This window comes from Trichomycterus rosablanca, chromosome 6, assembly GCF_030014385.1.
Source record: "Trichomycterus rosablanca isolate fTriRos1 chromosome 6, fTriRos1.hap1, whole genome shotgun sequence".
NCBI lineage: Eukaryota > Metazoa > Chordata > Actinopteri > Siluriformes > Trichomycteridae > Trichomycterus > Trichomycterus rosablanca.
The window spans coordinates 18,814,148-18,835,232 of NC_085993.1; the positions used below are offsets into that span (position 1 = coordinate 18,814,148).

At 39.1% G+C, this 21,085-nt stretch overlaps 1 protein-coding gene across 2 annotated transcripts in view; it reads right to left on the bottom strand.

The window, feature by feature from the left end:
- Positions 1 to 1,807: 1,807 nt before the first annotated feature.
- Positions 1,808 to 21,085, bottom strand: part of sema3fa (sema domain, immunoglobulin domain (Ig), short basic domain, secreted, (semaphorin) 3Fa) — a 37,571-nt gene continuing 18,293 nt past the window's right edge. For both annotated transcript variants that reach the window (XM_062997526.1, XM_062997525.1), the window contains 10 exons: positions 19,500 to 19,614; positions 14,501 to 14,570; positions 12,002 to 12,146; positions 8,626 to 8,848; positions 7,672 to 7,760; positions 7,508 to 7,549; positions 7,154 to 7,311; positions 5,463 to 5,530; positions 5,237 to 5,370; positions 1,808 to 4,830 (listed from right to left, as the gene is read on the bottom strand). In XM_062997526.1, coding sequence (XP_062853596.1) covers positions 4,405 to 4,830; positions 5,237 to 5,370; positions 5,463 to 5,530; positions 7,154 to 7,311; positions 7,508 to 7,549; positions 7,672 to 7,760; positions 8,626 to 8,848; positions 12,002 to 12,146; positions 14,501 to 14,570; positions 19,500 to 19,614 — 1,470 coding nt within the window. In that variant the 3' untranslated portion in view covers positions 1,808 to 4,404. The remainder of the gene's footprint in view (positions 4,831 to 5,236; positions 5,371 to 5,462; positions 5,531 to 7,153; positions 7,312 to 7,507; positions 7,550 to 7,671; positions 7,761 to 8,625; positions 8,849 to 12,001; positions 12,147 to 14,500; positions 14,571 to 19,499; positions 19,615 to 21,085) is intronic.

A 21,085-nucleotide genomic window follows, 5' to 3' on the forward strand; every position in this document is an offset into this window, starting at 1 on the left:
ACCCCCACAGGACCGCCATAGAGCAGGTATTCAGCAGTGCAGTTACAATGACATGGGGGTGGTGTGTTAGTGTGTGTTGTGCTGGTATGAGTGGATCAGACAGGAGTTTTTAAATACCGTGTCCACTCACTGTCCACTCTATTAGACACTCCTACCTAGTTGATCGCTCATCTATTGCTTCTGTTTGAGTTGGTCATCTTCTAGACCGTCATCAGTGGTCACAGGACGCTGCCCACGGGGCGCTGGTTGCTGGATATTTTTGGTTGGTGGACTATTCTCAGTCCAGCAGTGACAGTGAGGTTTTAAAAAACTCCAACAGCACTGCTGTGTCTGATCCATTCCTACCATTTATATATGGGGCACTGGGGCCCATGAGCTCCTAGTTACGGCACTGACAACACCACCATGTCAGTGTCACTGCAGTGCTGAGAATGACGAGAATGACCCACCACTCAAATAATACCTACTCTGTAGTGGTTCTGGGAGAGTCCTGACCTTTAAAAAACAGCATGAAAGCAGGCTAACAAAGCATGCAGAGAAACAGATGGACTACAGTCAGTAATTGTAGAACTACAAAGTGCTCCTATATGGTAAGTGGAGCTGATAAAATGGACAGTGAGTGTAGAATCAAGGAGGTGCTTTTAATGTGTACTGCAACCATCTCTGGCCAGTGGTCAGTACAGTGAAGGCGCATGCTGCTTTGTGGAACAGGCGCAGCTAGTCACCTGTGACACTTCTCCTTAAGACAGAACTCAACACTTTGAGAGTCTCCTTTTTTATTTGCTGTACATTTTTGCCATGTAAGACAGTCTGCCACACATATCTTGACATCAAGATATCATCAGGTGGAATGATCACACATGCCTTATTTTCAGCCATATTTCCGGCCCTCTTTTTTAGCCTTGCCATAGAACACTGATGGGTTCATGTTCTAAACAGAAGAATACATTTTTAATTAAAAAAACACAAGTGTAATCATTCCATTCATATATCAATCTGTCTAGGTCTCTTGTGGAATTAGTTCAAATATTCAGGTGTCAGTAACAAGAGTCTCCACTCCATTGTTGAACAATGTTGCTGTTTGGCAACATACCTAATTTATTGAATAAAAAGACAATAATTTTATATAAACTAGATTTGCATGATAAAGAGATCATAACTTACCACCGATTATTTAAGTATCTTTTAAATGCTGCAAATTTGCAGTTTGACAAGCCCTTCTGCAGGTGACTCAAACTCATCAGAAGTGTGGAAAAGAGTAAGATTTTGGGGTGTATAAATGTCAAGTGATGCCATCCAAGTACAAAGCTGGTTAAAACGATTTCCAATTTTCTTCGGGTGTTACTGTCCCCAATCACCACTAGGTGGGAGCAGTGTCTCGTTGCAGCGAAAAAAGCTCAGGATTTACACTGATTTTCAAATCTATAGTTAATCTATTTTAAATCCTCCCGCCCCCGCCGGTCCGTGAAATTATATCTTATATGAAACCGGTCCATGGTGCAAAAAAGGTTGGAGACCGCTGCCTTAGATTGTCTGCATTTTTATAAATGTTTATCTGCATCCTTTTGTGATTTTATGGATCGGTTGTTGATGTTTTCCTTGAGGAATTTTGGTAGGCATGTTGTGGCATGTTGTTGGTAATTAACTAGCTGGTCTAAGGATGTTAGAAATTACTGTTTACTTTTATGCAGAACAGCCTTTTTGGACTAACTGCGTAATGTGCCTCATGTTATTAAGTGTGCATGCATAATAATAAGAAATTCATAGCATAAATACAGTGATTTTATAAAGTCTATTTTATAAAACATTTTGTTATAAAATATAGAACTTTATTTAGTCAACAACAACAATGAAAGGAAAAAAGCACAGTAAAGTCAGTACCATAACATTAACTTTGAATTACATCTAATTTCCAATTGTTTTTATCACAGGAAATATTAGAAAATACAAATGAAAGACAAACCACAGTGATGCATAATGTATTACAAATAGAACCCAAAATAGTACAACAGTCATTTGAATCAGCTTGCCTACAACGTGTCAAGCAGTCACTCAAAAGAGCCAAAAACTAAATTTATTACACTGAAGTCCATCTAGCTTCCTAACACCTGGCATTGTGCATAAAGTAGTCCTTTGTCCTTTTAAACCAGTCTCTCTGTATCTTTGTGGTTTATACATAAAGTGATTTTCACATAAAGACTGTTCATAAACGTACATAAACCAGAACATCTGGGGATATAGCTGTACAGTACAAATACATTTCATGCAAAAATGAAAACAATTCTCCTAAGTCTCGCCAGTCTAATGTCCTAGTGACGACATTATAAATGATCAAATAAATGGTTCAAAGTGCTTTCCTAGATTTATTACAAACATGTTCAAGGGTCACGATATGGCATACATTTTCAGAATGACTTTTATTTAGAAAAAAAGAGGATGCCCTGATAGTGAATCTTATACATTCTGTAATTTAGTGTGCGTGCAATATTTGTACTATTTACAAATAACTTGATAAAATACGTCAGGAAAGAGTAACTGCACAGAACATCCTATTGGGTTTAAACCAAATCTACTGACTAACAGAAAGATTTACACACATTTTATATAGACATGGAAGATCAAGACCAAGAAGTAAAGCTGATGTGGAAGTTTTGATTCCTCTCGTGTTACTTTTGACAAAGGGAACTGTACACGACATTGTCCAAGTCATGTAATGACTGCATAAATGTTCATCCCTAAACCAGATCCTTAAAGAATTACCCTAATCCACCATGAGTAGGTCAACTGTCCATCTAAACTGCAGCTTGTAAAGAGCCAAATGTTTACATCACTTTTACTAGTATTAGTGTACTGGTCTACACTAAGTGTGCAAAATATTAGGAATGATATACAAAGGTCACTCTTTAAATCTGTAATAATTGTGATTAGTGGCCACAGTTGTACTAAATTAAAAATAAAATTAAAATTACTTGCACACAGTACAAGGTTTTAGGGGACCAGGTTGTAATGCAGAATGAATCCTTTGAACATGTGCCACAAAATTTTACAGAATTAACATAAACTAATGTTATTAAGAAACTATGTCATTTTAATGGATGTTAATGGGTGTTAGTATACTAGCTGACTTAAACCAAATACAGTAAATTAAAATATGACAACCAGGAAATGAATGTAAAAAAGTCTATTTTAAGAATCTTAAAATAAAAAATAACTTCAAAGTAAAAAAGGGGCGCTAGTGACCACCTTAACCACATAATGTTGACCAGTTCATCAGTAACAAATAAAATAAATATTATCAGACTCACAATGTTTTTTTAGTTTTCCCAATTTACCCCAGTTTAAATGATGTAAAATCCCATTGGGTCGTCCCATCACAATAATCCAATCCAAGAAAAAAATGAGGCTAGCAGATACTTCTTCTGAGACATGTAAAACCAGTCACTGCTTCTTTACAAGCTACATTGTCAGTACATTGTGTAATGTGTCTGGACAGGTCAACACAGCTGGAGAACACTGCTGACCTCCCACCGCCTGGCTGTGAATGTCAGTTGTTGGGTTACAAACTCAGTACTTCCAAAAAAACTGAGCAAACACTTTCTTGTTGCACCACTTAGGAGGTAAATTACAAATACAATCAAGCCTTTTTATTATATTTACATTTTAACAAAGGGTGCAAGATTTAGGTGGAACTAGTTTGGTTGGGCAGAGAATGAAACTACAAGACATCTTGCAGTGACTCGAATCATTTTAGTACAACTGTGTTATAAAACCAATTGTGTTACAACTTAGATCTTCATGATGTTTATGTTCCCAAAACTATCCACTTAGAAACCTGATCTCTTGGAAACCTAATACTAAACTAAACCATTAAGGACATTGTGCTTGGATTTTATTTGATTTAATTTAAAAGAAAGGTACAAACAGTAACCAGATGCCTAACTCTGCCATTAACTGTTTGTAACTTTTCATTTAAGTCCATGCTTTATATAAACTAGGCTCCTATAATTATTTGTCCACTTAGTGTATACAGTATGTAACTGGGCTCTTGTCATCTCTCAAAATACAATCACGCAGTTCATTAGGACAATAAACACTATAATAAATATGTTATAAGAAGAATAACAATAATAAAATATTTGGACAGAAGAATCCTATACACAAAACTGCTTGTTTTCCTCTTGATGCTTTCAGTACAAAGATTCTGCAGAGTCTAACTATATACAACCTACAATAAATACTGCCTACTCACTGCTAAATGTGTCCATTTAGTCCATTGGCCACATTACAGTATAACTTATTTGCATGTCCAATGTTTGTCTCTGGGCTGGAGGTTTAGCTTGGGTCTTGCAATGAAAAGATGTGTGTACTTTTTGTGTGCATACACGTGTTCCTGTTCGGTCCACCTCATGTCTCGGCTGGGCTCCTCTGGGTCTCGTGGTGTCTTCGGTTGCGTGGTTTGCGCTGCTCTTTTGGCTCGTTCGGGTCCTTCTTGTCATTCTCAGCAATCTGCCAGTAGTCCTGGCAGTACTGGTTGATGAGTCCCATCTCGGGCTGGCTCAAGATGGTCAGCAGGTCTTTGTACTGCTCAGCACTGGGTGTCCAAGCACTAGCTTGTAGGGGCACAGCAGGCATGGCAGGAATTGGTGCTCCGGTTTCCATCTGGATGCTGTTGACTGTACGCACTGAGAGCACCAGCAGCTGCAGTTTAACCAGTGTGTGCTTGAAGTTCTTCTCAGTGGAGGTGCAGTGGTAGAATCCAGCATCGGAGAGCTGGAGGGAGCGCAACAGCAGACCCTGATCTGTACGCACCACACGCCCATCAGAACGAATCTAAGGAAACGACAGGATAGGGGTTAGTACATGCTTCCTCTGAGATATATAAAACTTTATTGTCCCAATTTACAACTTAACGTCATTGTGGAAATTGTGCAGCACATATGGAGAAGGGTGTTAACTACATCCTTCCACAAAAAATGATGGTCGCTTAGACTTTCAGTCACAATTAGCTAGGGCATCATGATTGACTGGAATAAGTAAGCTTATATTTACATATATGTGTCTTGCAGATTTTTTGTTTTAAATGATCAAATATCACAAATTTTTAGTGTCAAATTAAAGAGACATTTTACTGATTTAACTTTTTTACACATCTTTATTTATAGTTCAAATAACTTTAAAGCTGGCTGTAGTATTTATGTATATGATAACAGTGATGTGTGATGGTGAGGACATGAACCTCTCGTCTCCTGTCACTGTTCTCTTTCTGAAAATGCCATTTGATTGAGACATGAGGAGACCTGGCCTGGCACTCTAGAAAGGCAGTGCTTCCCTCCACTCCATACTGCACTGACTCCAAAGTGTTCTTATTGGCTGGTAAAGAAAAACAAGACTTATTGAAACCATCAAGATTCTACATCATAACACTGTGTGATTTACACTGATGCTTTGGGTTTGTTTCTCACCATTTGAGTTGTAGCCTCTGCACTGTCTGATCGGGTTGCCGTACTTCACATCTTGCCTTCGACTGCGCCTGTCAGAACAAAAATACTATCAGTAAAAATGTAAGCTAAACGTCCACGAGTATTCCATTAAGCTAGTGTGATTTTGGGGTACATCATTCTTTCCTAAGTTATATTCTCTTAATATTGCTGACAAAAATGTTTTGGTGCCCTTTGGCATAAAATATTTATACAGAACTTCTCAATGACTGTCCTTTTTCTCCCGATTTTAGCACGTCCAATTTTTACCCAATTGTGTTATGCTTCCTCTCCACTTGTGCTGACCCCCGCCCGATTGAGGAGAGCGAGACTGGCACACGCCCCCTCCAACAGGTGTGCAGTAGCCGACTGCATCTTTTCAACTGCATGAGGCAAGTTCATATGCCGATCAGCTTTGTGCATGGAGAGCCACACTCTGATCAGCATTATTCCTTGACTCTGTGCAGACACCATCAATCAGCCAAAAGAGATCGTAATTTGCTCAATCACGAGGAGTCCCTATCTGTCCCTATGAACAACAGCCAATCGTTGTTCATGCAGCCGCCCAGCCCAGCCGGATGGCAGATCTGAGATTCGATACGATGTATTTGAAATCCCAGCTCTGGTGTGCTAGCATGTTTTACCGCTGCACCACCTGAGGGGCAGATTGTTACATTGTTTCATTCATTCATTCATTCATCTATTGTCTGTTTTACCACCTCTTTGTCCTGTTCAAGTTTGGGGTGGGCGAACACACTCACACACACTCATACCTAGGGGCAATTTGGTATCACCAATTAACCTAACTGCAATTTTTGGACTGTGGGAGGAAACCGAAGCTCCCGGAGGAAAACCCACACAGCCATGTGGAGAACATGCAAACTCGACACAGAAAGGATCTGGACTGCTTTACCTGGGAATCGAACCCAGGACCCTCATGCTGTGAGGTGACAGTGCTACCCACCCAGCCACGGTGCCACCTCAATGCAAAATTGAAGATGTTAATAGAGGAACAATAGTAAAAGAGTTCACTATTCTCTTCTGTGTTCATTTGTCACAAGGACATGGCACAAATTGTATTATAGCTGACTTAGAGTACAGTGATCAAGCATAAATGTTTATTGATGAGTCTTCCCTGTCCCTAAAGTTGATTTTCCCCTATTTTTCTCCCAATCTAATTCATGCTAATTACCTTATTGCAATATTCTTGCCACTTGTACCAACTGGTCACCTGCCACATCTTCAGTGGTCGATTCTCACAAAGAACCACATCGCATACAGTGAGTGATTCTATAAATTATTTCTAGTAGAGGTACTTCGACCAGATAGCAGAGGTCAGAATTGTACAGCAGATGAAACCCTGTTAACCTCTCTTCCTTAGGCACAGCGAATTGTGTTTTGGACACTCAAAAACTTGAGATCTCAGTGATTGTGAGCTAGTGTAAATATTTTATATGTTTTATACTTTTAAATGCTCAAAATATACACCCCTATCATGTTTGAATGCATTTTTGCATAAATAAAATATTTAATTCCTGGGGGTAGGGTTGCCAGATGCTCAGGCTTCATTATGGTTGGGTTCAGGGTACAAAAGGACACATGCTTGCTGTGTTTTGTCAGTGATAAAATTGGTCTCTCCCTTTCAGATTTAAATGCTCTCCTACATTCTTGCTTACCTCTTTTGATTGGCAGAGTAGCGAGAACAGGACTTCCCATCCCAGGCGCAGTAGGGGTCTCGGGCGAGACAGCAATCAGCACAAGCTTCTCCGTACACATCACACCTGTGCAGCGCTAGGTGAGTTACTCCCACTGCTGAACTCACATAGAGCTGTTGCTGTAGAAGGCAGGAAAATACAAGGGTTACATTTTAGGCTTATGTCCCAGCTGGCAACTTTGTTACACAAACTTGTTACAAGTTTGCTTTATTTCTTTTTTTTTTTAAAGTAATAGAAATAAACTATTTATTAATTTTTAAAAATAGAAAATGTCAACAAGAGTTGTTGATTCTTGAAGCAAAAAAAAACTCTTACCCTTTTGGGAGAAATCTTCATTGTTGTTATGGGTGTTGGAATCTACGATATAAAATAAAAATACTAATTATTTCTTCTTCAGTTGTATCCCTATATACATTTTAGATGTAAAAAAGATGAAAGTAGTGATATTTTTCTTGACAAATTTCACTCTGTTCACTCACCCTAAAGACCTCCACTTCCTCCAGAACTAGTTCCTCAGTCTGTAGGTCATCTCGAGGCAAAACGATGACCTTCTGTACTGTTCCTTTGTCTGTGGATGAGCAGAAAAAGACTCAGTACCCAAAAACAGAGATTTCCAAAGAGTAAATTGCTTCCAGTTGCAACACAGAAAAGGGTGGGAATCAGACTAGAATGGTTCATCAATGAGTAAAACAGGCAAAACCCAGGGTTTTATATGCAAGCAAATGGAATTTAATGGAATTATGTTTTTAGTATTCAAGGGTCCTCCAGATCTTTCACGTTTTGCTTCAAACTGATTTAGTAAAATTGGCATGTGTGTATAATGACTTTAGAAACTTATTTTCTATAAACTTTCCTGTGCTAATACTTTTACCAGGAATAAAAAAGTGATATTTAAGTGTTGACAGGGGTGTAACTACCGAGGGTGCAGGGGGGCAGGTGCACTGGGGCCCATGGCAGGGAGGGGGCCCTCCACGACATGAACTCAACCCCCCACTGCACTGCCCCCCCATTGGCTGCACTCGCCAGGTCGTTACTATTATATTACAATATATACATGCATACATACAGTATATGAAATTTATATATATGACATTTGTTGAGGGAGCCCAAATTTTTTTTGCACTGGGGCCCATGAGCTCCTAGTTACGCCACTGAGTCGCATCAACAACAGAAAAAAATGAACTGAAAAGCCATAGATAAAAAAAACCCACAAAAAACCCCAACACAAACAGTATTTAGAATAAATCAAAGTTAATTAAGGACTTTTTTTGAGTTGCATACTCATGTAAAACATGCATTTCTGATGAGTTACTGAATAGATAACAATAGGTAAGAGTACAATTTTACACAAAAGTACAAAGTTAAAGCTGGATATGTGATTGCATTAAATTATTTCAAGGACTTAATGTTAGTCAGTTATTTGGTAGCCTCACCTGTTCCTAAGAAAAGCACTTCATAACTACCATCTGCAGCTGCTACTTGGTCCACGGTGATGGTGGTAAACTCATAATCGACATTGGTGCGCACCACCAGGGGGCGCTTATGCACTGGGTACACAGCGTTGTACATGGTAGGGTGGTTTCTCATGAAGTTGATGACCTCGTCTGGATAGTCTTTGGTGGACTTCATGTTGGGGGTGAATGTTCCTCCTGGACACTGAGGTTAGAAAACAAACATTTACTGTAGTTCATACTGCACTGTGTATGTGTTTAACCTAAATATTATATAATCAAATTAATCAGTACTGATACTTGATTAAACCAGTAAGTGTATTGTACAACTGAACAGTACAATGTAACTTCTATTACCAGGGGCGTCATAGTGGGGTGAAAAGTGGGACTGAGTTACCAGGGCCCCAAGTCGGGGGAGGGCCCTTGAGGAGTCTAGAAGGAGTCTGGACTGGGGTGAAGGGGGCCCATGGGCACTGCTTGTGCATAGGGCCCAGAATTTGGTGCTACGCCCCTGACTATTACTACTACTAATAATATTAATTATATTATTATTATAGTAGTAAGAGTAGTAGTAGCAGTAGTAAACAGAAAGTAGAGCTGTAGCCCAATTATTTAGCAATGATTGGTAAAAATACAAATGAATAACAGAAAATCATAAATATAATAATAAATAAAATATTGTTATATAATACATGGAAATATCCAGTGTAATCCAGAGTACAGCACAAATACTTGAAAGCACCAGTGTGCATGAATACCAACCAAAGAGAAGCTACACCGGAACTGATCGGGTGAAGCTGATATTTTGGCAGTGGTAGCACAGCAGTCATAGCACTGGACATTTGATCGGTTGAACGGTTACTGGTTCAAGTTCCACCACCACTCAGTTGCCCTTGAATAGTATAGGGTCACAATTCCAAACTACTTTGGATCAATGCATCTTCTAAATGTCCAAAAATGTAAATGTTTGGTGGGTATTAAAACATTCTGTGGATACAGCTTTTCCATGTTTGGCTGTTTAAGGAGCATTAAATACTCTATAATGTCAGAGCTTTAGGGTGGTGGTAGCTTAGTGGTTAAAATACTGGACTAGTAATCAGAAGGTCCCTAGTTCAAGCCCCATTGCTGCCAGGATGCCACTGTTGGGCCCTTGAGCAACCCTCAATTACTTGAATTGGAGATAGTAAGTCATGTTTGTAAGTTGCTTTGTATAAAAGCATCTGCTAAATGCAGTAAATGTAAGCTTTACCCTTTAAAAGATGACTGTAATGTATTAGTTTTTTTTTAGCGCTGCCAACAAGAGTTGCCTCTTTCAAAATTAGTATATATTTTTGACATGGGGAAATAAACTTAACTCCATACTACATTAACTATATAAATAAACTCCTAACTCCAGCATATTGCACTTTAACTGTATTTTCCAACCAGCTTCTTGATAAAGATAATCTGCTGATGAAATGCCTTTATTTCTCAAAAGTACACTTGTACAGTACAATGAATCTTTTCATTTGCATTTCCCAGCAAATATTTTTTGGGAGCTGGGGTCAGAGGGTACTACTCACTGACAAGCAGATTTATCTTAAGTATTTTGAATGAGATAAAACATGTTACTGGAAAAAGACAGAAAACATCTGTAAGCATTAAGCAGAAAATAAACAAAACTTCCATTAATGAAAAAAAGTCTGACAAATGTAGAGAGTAACACTGTAGTATATGTAATTAATTAGTACGAGGGTTCTTCAAAAAGTTTCCGCACTTTTTAAACTATTTATTAAGAATTTCAAAAGCAAATAAACATTGCTTTTCTACATAGTCACCTTCTGATGCATTTTCCCAGCATCGTACCAACTTGCCATCAGCAAAAAATGTCTTTGGTTGAGTGCGTAACCACCGCTACTTTCACATCATCATCACATGAAAATCTTCTTCCCCTTAAAGCTTCTTTGAGCGGTCCAAAAAGGTGGAAATAAGATGGTGCTAAATTCAGACTATAAGCTCTCTCAGTCTCTCGGACACGACCAATTACTACTACTCCCACTCCTCACCGCTTCCAATGAAAATATAAAAGTGTGGAAAGTACGGTTTTGAAGATCCCTCATACATTATTCATAAAACTATTGCAAAGCAGTGGTTTAGTTTGGTGGACACTTGGTCTCAAGGCAGCTCTCTGCTGTACTTCTGTGCTTCAATTCCAAGCTTTAAGTCTCTGGATGTCTTCTGGAGCCAAATTCCTGGTAGATGAGCAGTAAAGTCTATCTTAAAAAATGAGTATCATTCATTCATTAATACTGACTGCTGGCTGCATCCTTGCCAGTGTCGTGGTGGGGCCGGGAGCATCCAGTAACTCTGGGTGCAATGAAAGGAATACATATTGGACCACAGGGTAACACACACCAAAACCTTTACTCATGTCCTTACCCCAAAGAACAATTAAAAACACAATTATACGCACCCAGGTGGTGCAGCACTGATATTCTGAACAGCCCAGTTCGAATCTCTGCTATGCTACCGGTCAGCTGGGTGCCATATAGCACAATTGGCAATGCCTGCAGCAGACAAAATAGGCCACCAGTCTGCTGTGTGGGAAAAGACCAGACAAAGTGGGTGGGGTCATGAAACGCTGTCCAAGGACCCTGGTTAGCAGACCGAGGTACCAGTGCAGAAGTAGACGCCTCATGTGCGAATCCACCAAGACGAGCGAAAAAGAAGGGACTAAGGGACTGCACACATGTCAGAAGGGGCATGGAGCAGGCAAATATACCCTCCTCGAACGCACTAAATAGACTAAATAGTTACACTAATTTAAGAGAAAAGGTGAGAAAATGCATAAAATATAAAAACCCCACAATTATATTGTGCTTGTTTTGGGGACGTTGGAGAAAACTGGAGTTTCGAGAAGATACATGTGTTACAGGTTACAGGATACAGGAAGATCATGCCAAACTCCACACAGAGATTGAATGAAGGTAAAAGTTATGTATAGCTGTAAGTCACACACTCTACTAGCTGTGCCAGTGTTCCATATGTGGTTCCAACTGCTTAAATGAGTAGTTAAAATTAGTCTTGTGGCACAAAAAGCAACCAGATTTAATTAAATGTGACACTTAAACTGTTTTACACAATGTCCAGGTCTAGGTGAAACTATAAAAAGAATAGAATAAACAGCAGAAAAGAGCAAAGTCTGTAGTAAATGATAAGTAACCTATGAGAAGAAAAGAAATACTGGCAAGTGTCCTACAATAGTTGGCAGGTACTTCTACTAAACTGTATGAAAAAACCACCTGTTGGCTTTTGTTGGAGCGTCTCAGGCTTTTTTAATGAAGTGTGTGATGTGTGTATGTGTGTGCGAGACACTTACAGTCCCTGGCCGAGGGTACGGGATTTTTCCCTGGTAGGCTATCCATTGGTAGTTTGGGCCCTCCTTGTGAGCAAAGGGGCCGTTGAAGACCATACGCACATCTGCCATGGAGTACACACATATGGCTGAACCTTTAAAAACCGACCTGCGGAGGAGAGGAGGGTTTTTATGATTTATTGATATCTTGAGATATTAGACAAATACACTCCTCCCTTGCACACATCATTTTTCATCTTCATCATCACTCTTACAGAGAAAAACCAAGAGATTATTATTACATAGAGGCTGGAGAGAGAGAGAGCGAGAGAGAGAGAGAGAGATGTAAAAGCACTGCTGCCCTCCAGCAGAAAGACAACGCATTTTTCATTAGCGTGAAGCTGTGTATGTTCGGCTTTAAAAAGCTTACAAAGCCTACAGGCATCACAGATTGAATTTAAAATCGGAGAGATCTGGAACTAGAACACTCATACACACTCATCAGTGGCATTTTATACAAAGGAAAGAAAATGCCAAGTATAACAAAAATCCCCCTTACTGTTTTTTCTTTGTAGCCCTATTTGTACATTTATTGTTGGTTATGCTTCTTCACACACTGGCCTTTAATACAAACCTTTTTCTGAATGGCAGTAAATTCCAGCTTGTTATGACTGGGTCAAAAAGGCACTCATTCAGTTTTGTGGTTGTTTTGTGGCTGTGTTTTTGGGGCATTTAGCAACAATTCTGTAAAATGCCATTTATCCCTGTCAGTATGCTTCAGCTAGCAACCACACTTTTATTGGCTGATGTCAGATGTCTGTTTTATTTTCTTTCTTTGCACTTAAGCAGAAATAGATAGCCAGGCCCAATCTGGTCTGGCAATAGACTTAGAACACACAGAAAATTGATTCTTAACTTTACAGTCAGCTGGGCTGCCAAAGTGACCAAAATTGTGAGACTCCAATGCATTAATAAATGTACAATAATAAAGTAATAATAAGGTACAAATGACTCACTGGCTCATGTTGAGAACCATTGATTTAGAACACTGTCTAGTATGATGCATGTGTGGTCTGTCAAAAGTACGAAAGTTCTTCAAAAAGTTTATTGAAGAATAAATGTATTTATCTATTTATTAAGAATTTCAAAAACAAATTACATCACTTTTCTACAGTCACCTTCTGGTGCATTTTTCCCAGCGTCGTGCCAACTTTTTAATGCCATCAGCAAAAATGGTTTGATTTAGCACATAGCCACTCATGCACCGCTGCTTTCACATCATCATCATCACATGAAAATCTTCTTCCCCTTAAAGCTTCTTTGAGTGTCCAAAAATTTTGATATCAGATTACGCTAAATCTGGACTATAAGCTCTCTCTCAGTCTCTCAGACTCAACCAGTTATGCCAAGTTCACACTACACGACTTTTCAAGTCATCAGATCACTGTACAGTTCACACTACACAACTAAATCTCTTGTAATCTGGAGTCTTTTAAGTCGTTGTGTATTGCACACTACACGACTGATCGGTGATAGGGGGTTTCACACTACACAATCTATCACCAACTGGAATTGCAGGCGAGCTTCTCTGGTCTCCCAAACTACGTTTTGTCATGAAAACACATGCGAGAAGTGACGAGGGGTTTAATGATACCACGTCCAAAAATGCACGTCAACAAGTAGCGAGCGAATAAAGTTTGTGCACTGATGTGCAGCGCAAAATCAAGTAGGAAAAATAAATGAATCTGAGTGGATTGAGCTACGGAACCAGCATGGATTGTTCTATAGTGAGTTGGAGGTTAATAAATATTTTTAGCAATGTAGTACAGTAGTACATCCATGTTTAAACAAGAAAGGACCTTACTTAAACTGTTGCCACAACATTGGAAGCATATCATTTATTTTATCCTGGATTGAACCTCGGCAGTGCGCTCAAACCAGGACACACACAAGCATATGTCTACAAAGACATTGGCTATGTCTGGAAAACAGGTGATGGATTGGTGCTCTGTATAGCATTTTTATTCCTTGCATGCATTGTTTCTAGGTGATGCCAGATCCACCCAAGACCTGACCAGGACAAACTGGTTGGTGCATTTTTTCAAATGAAATAAAGGTCTTCAGCTATAATGTTCTTAATCAAGACCTCAGTGATAGAGGTCAATTCCCATGCAATTATTGACTCTGCTGTGGTACAGAGTCCATCTCTTACTCCCGCATTGACAGGCAAACTGTTGTTCTTTACAAGCCTCCTGTTGTTGTCTGAAGACTGCCAAGCCACATTTGATTGTACTGTAGACAGTTGCATTAAATAAGCTGTTCTGCCAACTAGGTTATGAAATAAAATACTGCTGAGACTCCAGTGCCAATCTGAGATTTTAATCATCAAGCAATGGTATTAAAAGTAAATGTTTAATGCCAGATTTAACAAAGAGTGGGTTTTGCATGTCAGCATTGGTCCTGGGTTAAATTAATTAAATAACTAAATAAATATATATACTGATCAAGATGTTGGTGACTTACCCAGACACTGAGAAGACCCCGTAGATGACAGGATTCTTGGTATCCTGAGTCTTCTGAATAAACACATCCCCTAGAAAAAAGAACAGTATTAGTATCAGGCTTCACGAGTTCTGAGCACATGATGAAACATGACTAAAAAGTGCACATCTTGCCAAACAACACTCTTGGGGGGAAAAAGAGGTGAGGAACCAAAGTTTAATAGAACAAAAATGTGTTATAAAGCTCCAATAAAGTTTTTAGGTTCTTCCTTACACTTTTATATGCACACAGATAGAGTCAGTTTACCTCATAACAATCTGGACATTGCACTGAGCCAAAATTAAAAAAGGATAGTAGGACTAGAGGAAGAAATAGTGATGCACATGATCAAATGGAAGCTGCAACATTGAGAAGACAAAACAACAATCATGAACACAAAACAAAAACGACTAAAAACGAGGGCAACATAGAATTCATGCTCTCGCTTAACATCTTATTTCTAAATGCATTCCATTTACTTTTTTAATTTATGGCATTTAACAGACGCTTTTATCCAAAGTAACTTACAATTATGATAGAAAACAGTTTAATCATTGAGGGGTTCAACTTGGCAGTGCTGGGGCTTGAACCAACAACTTTCTGAACAATAGGACTTTCCAGGACGGGTTCCCAATAAGTCGATTGCGATCTACCAGTCGATCGCACAGTGTGCGCTGGTAGATTGTGCCTCATTCAAACAGGTCAACGTGATTGACATGAAGTGTGGCCACTGTTTCTTTAATTTGCAGTTTGTTACCATAGCTACACCCCCAGCCTGCCTAAAGCACTGCTAATCTAGAAAGTTTTCATTCATCAGTAGCCAGTTTGCGCCATTTTTAAATTTTTTCTTTTGTAACCTACACTGTTTGTGAAGATGAGTGCGCAACCAAGCACAAAGAAACCAAAAACGGTTCGATTCGGGCAAGACCACTGCAAAGACGGCTGTTTCGTTCATACGTGGAAGAAGCTGACGGAGAATATTGAGATCTCATGTTACATACAGAAATTTTAACCCTACAATCTGACATTCATATGAAGTCAAGGGCCTCTGCTGGACAATTTTGGAACTGGCTGGCTGAGAAAAAATATCCAAACATGAGAAAATGTGCCACATATTTGACAGCATTTTTGGATCAACCTGCTTGTGTGAATCAGTCTTTTCCACATGAAAATAATTAAGTCAAAATAGCAGTCCACCCTTACTGATGATTTTTCAGTTGCTTGCCCTGAAATGCTGAATGTCAATATAGGCAACTGAAGCGCATTTAAAAAAGCTTTAAAGCGTTTTTTGAAAAATAATGAGGCCAACCTTAAACCTAGTAGATCGCGATGACCAGTCGACTGAAATAGTAGATCTAAAGCCACGAAAGTATGGGCAGCCCTGGTTCAGGATCTTAACTTCTATTATATAACTAGTGTTATACAATGCTAGATCAATGCAACTTAGATTAATATTTTGGTGAAAGTTTGGTGTAAGTTTTATAATGCTATTAAATTTGGCATGGCCTCAGGGATTTAATTGTTAGTAATTATTTTTGACCATAGCTGGTGACTTCTCTGTGCCTATGCAAAAAAGGCAAGTTTAACTGCCCCATTTAAAAATTACAAGAAACTCTTGCAAATGCATAAAGAAAACTAGGAAAAAGTTAGCCAGAATGGTGAGATGTAATCCAAAACCAACAAAAAACAGGCCTGCCATGACTTATAAGCTACTAAAACATACATGACACTTTCCACTGTCAGGCAAGTTGGACATCACTGTGGGCTAAGAGACTGACGCATAAGAAATGAGTCCATGCACCAAAACTGCCTTTTTAAAACCTGACTAATGTTTACTGAACTGATTAATTAAATAAAGAAAAGATAGAAGCAAGAGCTTTTTTTATTCTTTTTTTATTCTTTTTATACTTTTGTAAAGGATACATAAACTTTAAATGAAAATCTTATTATGTTGTTGCTTTGTACCCTCACTCACAATTTAATTCATTCATTGTCTGCATTGCCACTGATTTGTGGGTCCAATTCAATGGGTAAAAGGTAGGAAACACCCTGGACAGGTTGCCAGTCCATCACTAAGCCAACACACTTACACATGTTCACACACACACTCACACTTCGGGCCATTGTAGTATCTCCGACTAAACTAACTTCATGTCTTAGAACTGTGGGAGGAAACCAGAGCACCCAGAGGAAACCCACACAAACATGGGAAGAATATGCAAACTCCTGGGTCCACCTGGGAATCAAACCCAGGACCTTGTTGTTGTGAGGCGACAGTGCTACCCACCGAGCCTTAAACTTGAACCTGATACATTAAGAGATTAATAAAGATGTTTTAATTAATAAAGACTGCAGTGCCAACAATGCTGCTCTTACTAGATGGGATGGGTCTAGACTGACAAACTGGACTGAACAATGAAGAACTTCAATGATTTTTTGCTAGTTATATCTTTCAGTTCAATTTAATTTTGTGTTTGTATGATTTGTGTAAATCCTATTTATTTAAAGTATCTTCCAGGCCACCCAAGAAGGATGGGTCCCTGCCGAGTCTGGTTCTTCTCAAGGTTTCTTCCTGTAATTTTAAGGGAGTTCTTCCTTGCCACTGTCGCCCTCGGCTTGCTCAATATGGGTTTTTGGTCTGTTGCTCCTGAATTCTGTAAAGTTGCTTTAAGACAATGTCCATTGTAAAAAGCTCTATATAAATAAATTTGACTTAATGACTTAATGTTTTTGGATTGTTGCTCACTGGGATTGTTGCAAAATTGTCTTTACTTATCAAGAGATAAGTAAAATCCTAACTAAAACTGCTATTATTATCATCAAACAAATGATAAACATAATATGACCCTAGGGAAAGGAAAGGAACCAGTAAGAAGATAAATATATGTCTTATCAGGCTATGAGGTTAAATTATCAGAGACAAATGAATCAGATCTTCGGCCACATTTAAGCCTCCAGGCACTTTAAAGGAATCAGCACTTTTGCTCATGCATCCTGATAAAAGCAAACAGCCATAAAATCCATACTAGCCCTGCAAGGCCATAAAAAACATGAGGTCAAATTGCATTTTTGGGAATAAATTCCTTTTCCACAATGAACAGAGGCAGCCAGGGGCTAAGATGAGGGAATTGAGAAAGTAAAACTGCATTGGATGTGATGGAGAACTGTGAAATGAACTGGGCCCGAAGCGACCGCTCCACTGATGTGAGCGCCTGCAAAAGCGATAAAAATCCATTGTTCACACATTTGGTTTCAATTGTTGCTGTAAAGAGGAAGGCTGTTTCTCTACTGGTTCTAACACCCAATTCTGTTTCACCCTGTCAATCAAAAACCGGGCGAGCCTCCATTACCTTCTGGCAAGCCTGGCTGGCTGAGAAGGAACACATATATACACAGATTCACAATGACATAAACACATAGTCACACACGCAACATAGAGACACAGAACAAAGCATGCACACACACACACAAGTACACACAGAAAGATGCATTCTTAGCATCTTTCCACAGTCAAAAGTTTCACTTGTAGCTCAGTGTAATATAACGTAATTGAATACTTATTCAGGCCCGTTACTTTTCTACCAGAACTTAACCCAATGGAACAGATGACTTTGACAGAGGAAAAAAGAATAGAAAAAACAATTTTTAAATGTCAGACTCTGGACGGCTATAGCAGTCAACCCATCCAACATGAATACTTTACACAAATAAGCTAGTTCAGGGCTTACTGGCCCTCATTCCCTGAAGAGCTTTTAACGCTCACAGACTCATCGGAAAAGGAATCAGAGCAGAACTCCAGTCTGATCCAGATACATCACATATATGAAGTCATTTCACAGATGAGGCACCAATAGGGTCACAAGTGGGTGTTTCATTGAAGCCCTTCTTCTCTAATTTAGACATGAGGACATATGAAACACCTTCTCATCTGGGAAAGCACCGCTTAACAGAAATCATGAAATCACAAGAAACTGAGTGTGAAGGATGACGACTGTCCACTGTGATCAGGTAAAAATGAGGATGAAGTGGAGCGACAGATATATGCAGTTTAAAACAGAAAGGAGTAGAGTAGTTCAAGGAAAAATGTAAAAGCACACCATTTTAAATGCACTTTATTTTTTTTATAGACTGAACACAAACTATACTTTATAACAAATACACTGCACGCCTTACAGAATGAAGCATTCATTATGAACATAAACCTTAGTAAGGAAGAATTATGAATTAATTACTATTTAATTTTTACTTTATACTGAAACTACACCTTCTGCACATTCATTCATTTATTCATTCCTTATAACTACACTGTAGAGGCTTGTGTGTGCGACTTGATTATCTCCATATATTTGCCTTATTGCAGTGTTGGTTGCCACAGTTATCTATAATATGTAAAGTACAGGAACCATTCAGTTTTAGTGTATGTTTTTGTTTTTGTATTTGTACTGTTAATCCATCCATCCATCCATCCATCTATTCATCCATCAATCCATCTATTCATCCATCCATCCATCTATTCATCTATTCATCCATCCATCTATTCATCCATCCATCCATGTATCCATCCATCCATCTACCTTTCCATCCATCCATCCATCCATCTACCTATCCATCCATCTATCTATTCATCTATCCATCCATCCATCCATCCATCTACTTTTCCATCCATCCATCTTTCCATCCATCTACCTATCCATCTCTTCATCCATCCATTCATTCATCCATCCATCCATCTATTCATCCATGTATCCATCCATCCATCTACCTTTCGATCCATCCATCCATCCATCCATCTACCTATCCATCTATCCATCCATCTATTCATCTATCCATCCATCCATCCATCCATCCATCTACTTTTCCATCCATCCATCCATTCATCCATCCATCCATCCATCCATCCATCCATCCATCCATGTTGTCCCATGGTGAGGTTTCCACATCAGTTAGTACTTTTTACAGAGCAGAGATGATGCACACTTACTAAGTTCATCGAAGTGTGTCTCGATGCCATCAGCCCCAGTTACAGAGCAGATGAGTCGTGCTTTCAGGAATGTGCTCCACTTGTTTACTAAACAACAGTGACCTCCATCATCGTTCTAGAAAGACAGATAGAGGAAGTTTTGAATACAAATAATACAGTAAGAGGAAACTAGCATATATCCACTTGTGTAGTTGTTATTTACAATATTAGTCAAAATTCATTGTACTTGAAGATATAAACAAAAATAATATTTATAAGTAAAAATAAAGCTATGCTTTATTAACAATGGAATTTACAAGAAAAATTATGCACACAGAAATAATTTTACTGCAGTAGATTTAAAAAAGAAACCTGGTTCTATTATAAAAGACAGTGAAACTAAATCTGGAAAAAAATAGATCATTTAAACTCTTCAAAGTAATTGCTTTCTAAAAAGAGGAGAGAGGGTTTGCATGGCCTGGCCAATTTTCTATCAACTGCAAGTTTATTTTCCAAGTGAAATAACCAAAACTAAAGAACAAGCCTACTGCTAAAGGCTAGTTATTTTCTAAATATTGTCTGTGCAGTTGTGTGTGCATCTGATCAGCCATAATGTTAAAAACACCTCCTTGCTTCTACACTCACTGTCCATTTTATCAGCTCCACTTACCATACAGAGGCACTTTGTAGTTCTACAATTACTGACAGTAGTCCATATATTTCTCTACATACAGTTTTAGCCTGATTTCACCCTGTTCTTTAATGGTCAGGACCCCCACAGGACCACCACAAAGCAGGTATTATTTGGGTGGTGGATGCACTGCAGTGACACTGACATGGTGGTGGTGTGTTAGTGTGTGTTGTGCTGGTATGAGTGGATCAGACACAGCAGCGCTGCTGGAGTTTTTAAATACCATGTCCACTCACTGTCCACTCTGTTAGACACACCTACCTAGATGTAAAGTCAGAGACCATTATCTATTACATTTACATTACATTTTTAGCATTTAGCAGACGCCTTTATCCAAAGCGTCTTACAGTACAGTATACTGAGCAACTGAGGGTTAAGGGCCTTACTCAAGAGCCCAACAGCAGCAACCTAGCAGTGGTGGGGCTTGAACCAGCAACCTTTGGATTACTAGTCCTGTGCCTTAACCACTAGGCTACGGCTTGCCCTATCTATTGCTGCTGTTTGTGTTGGTCAACTTTCTAGACCTTCATCAGTCGTCACAGGACGCTGCCTATGGGGCGCTGTTGGCTGGATATTTTTGGCTGAACAGTGAGGTGTTCAAAAACTCCATCAGCATTGTTGTGTATTATCTACTCATACCAGCACAACACACACTAACACACCACCACCATGTCAGTGTCACTGCTGTGCTGAGAATGATCCACCACCCAAATAATACCTGCTCTGTGGTGGTCCTGTGGGGGTCCTGACCATTGAAGAACAGCATGAAAGGGGGCTAACAAAGCATGCAGAGAAACAGATGGACTACAGTCAGTAACTGTAGAACTACAAAGTGCTTCTATATGGTAAGTGAAACCAATAAAATGGACAGAGTGTGCAGGAACAAGGAGGTGGTTTTAATGTTATGGCTGATTGG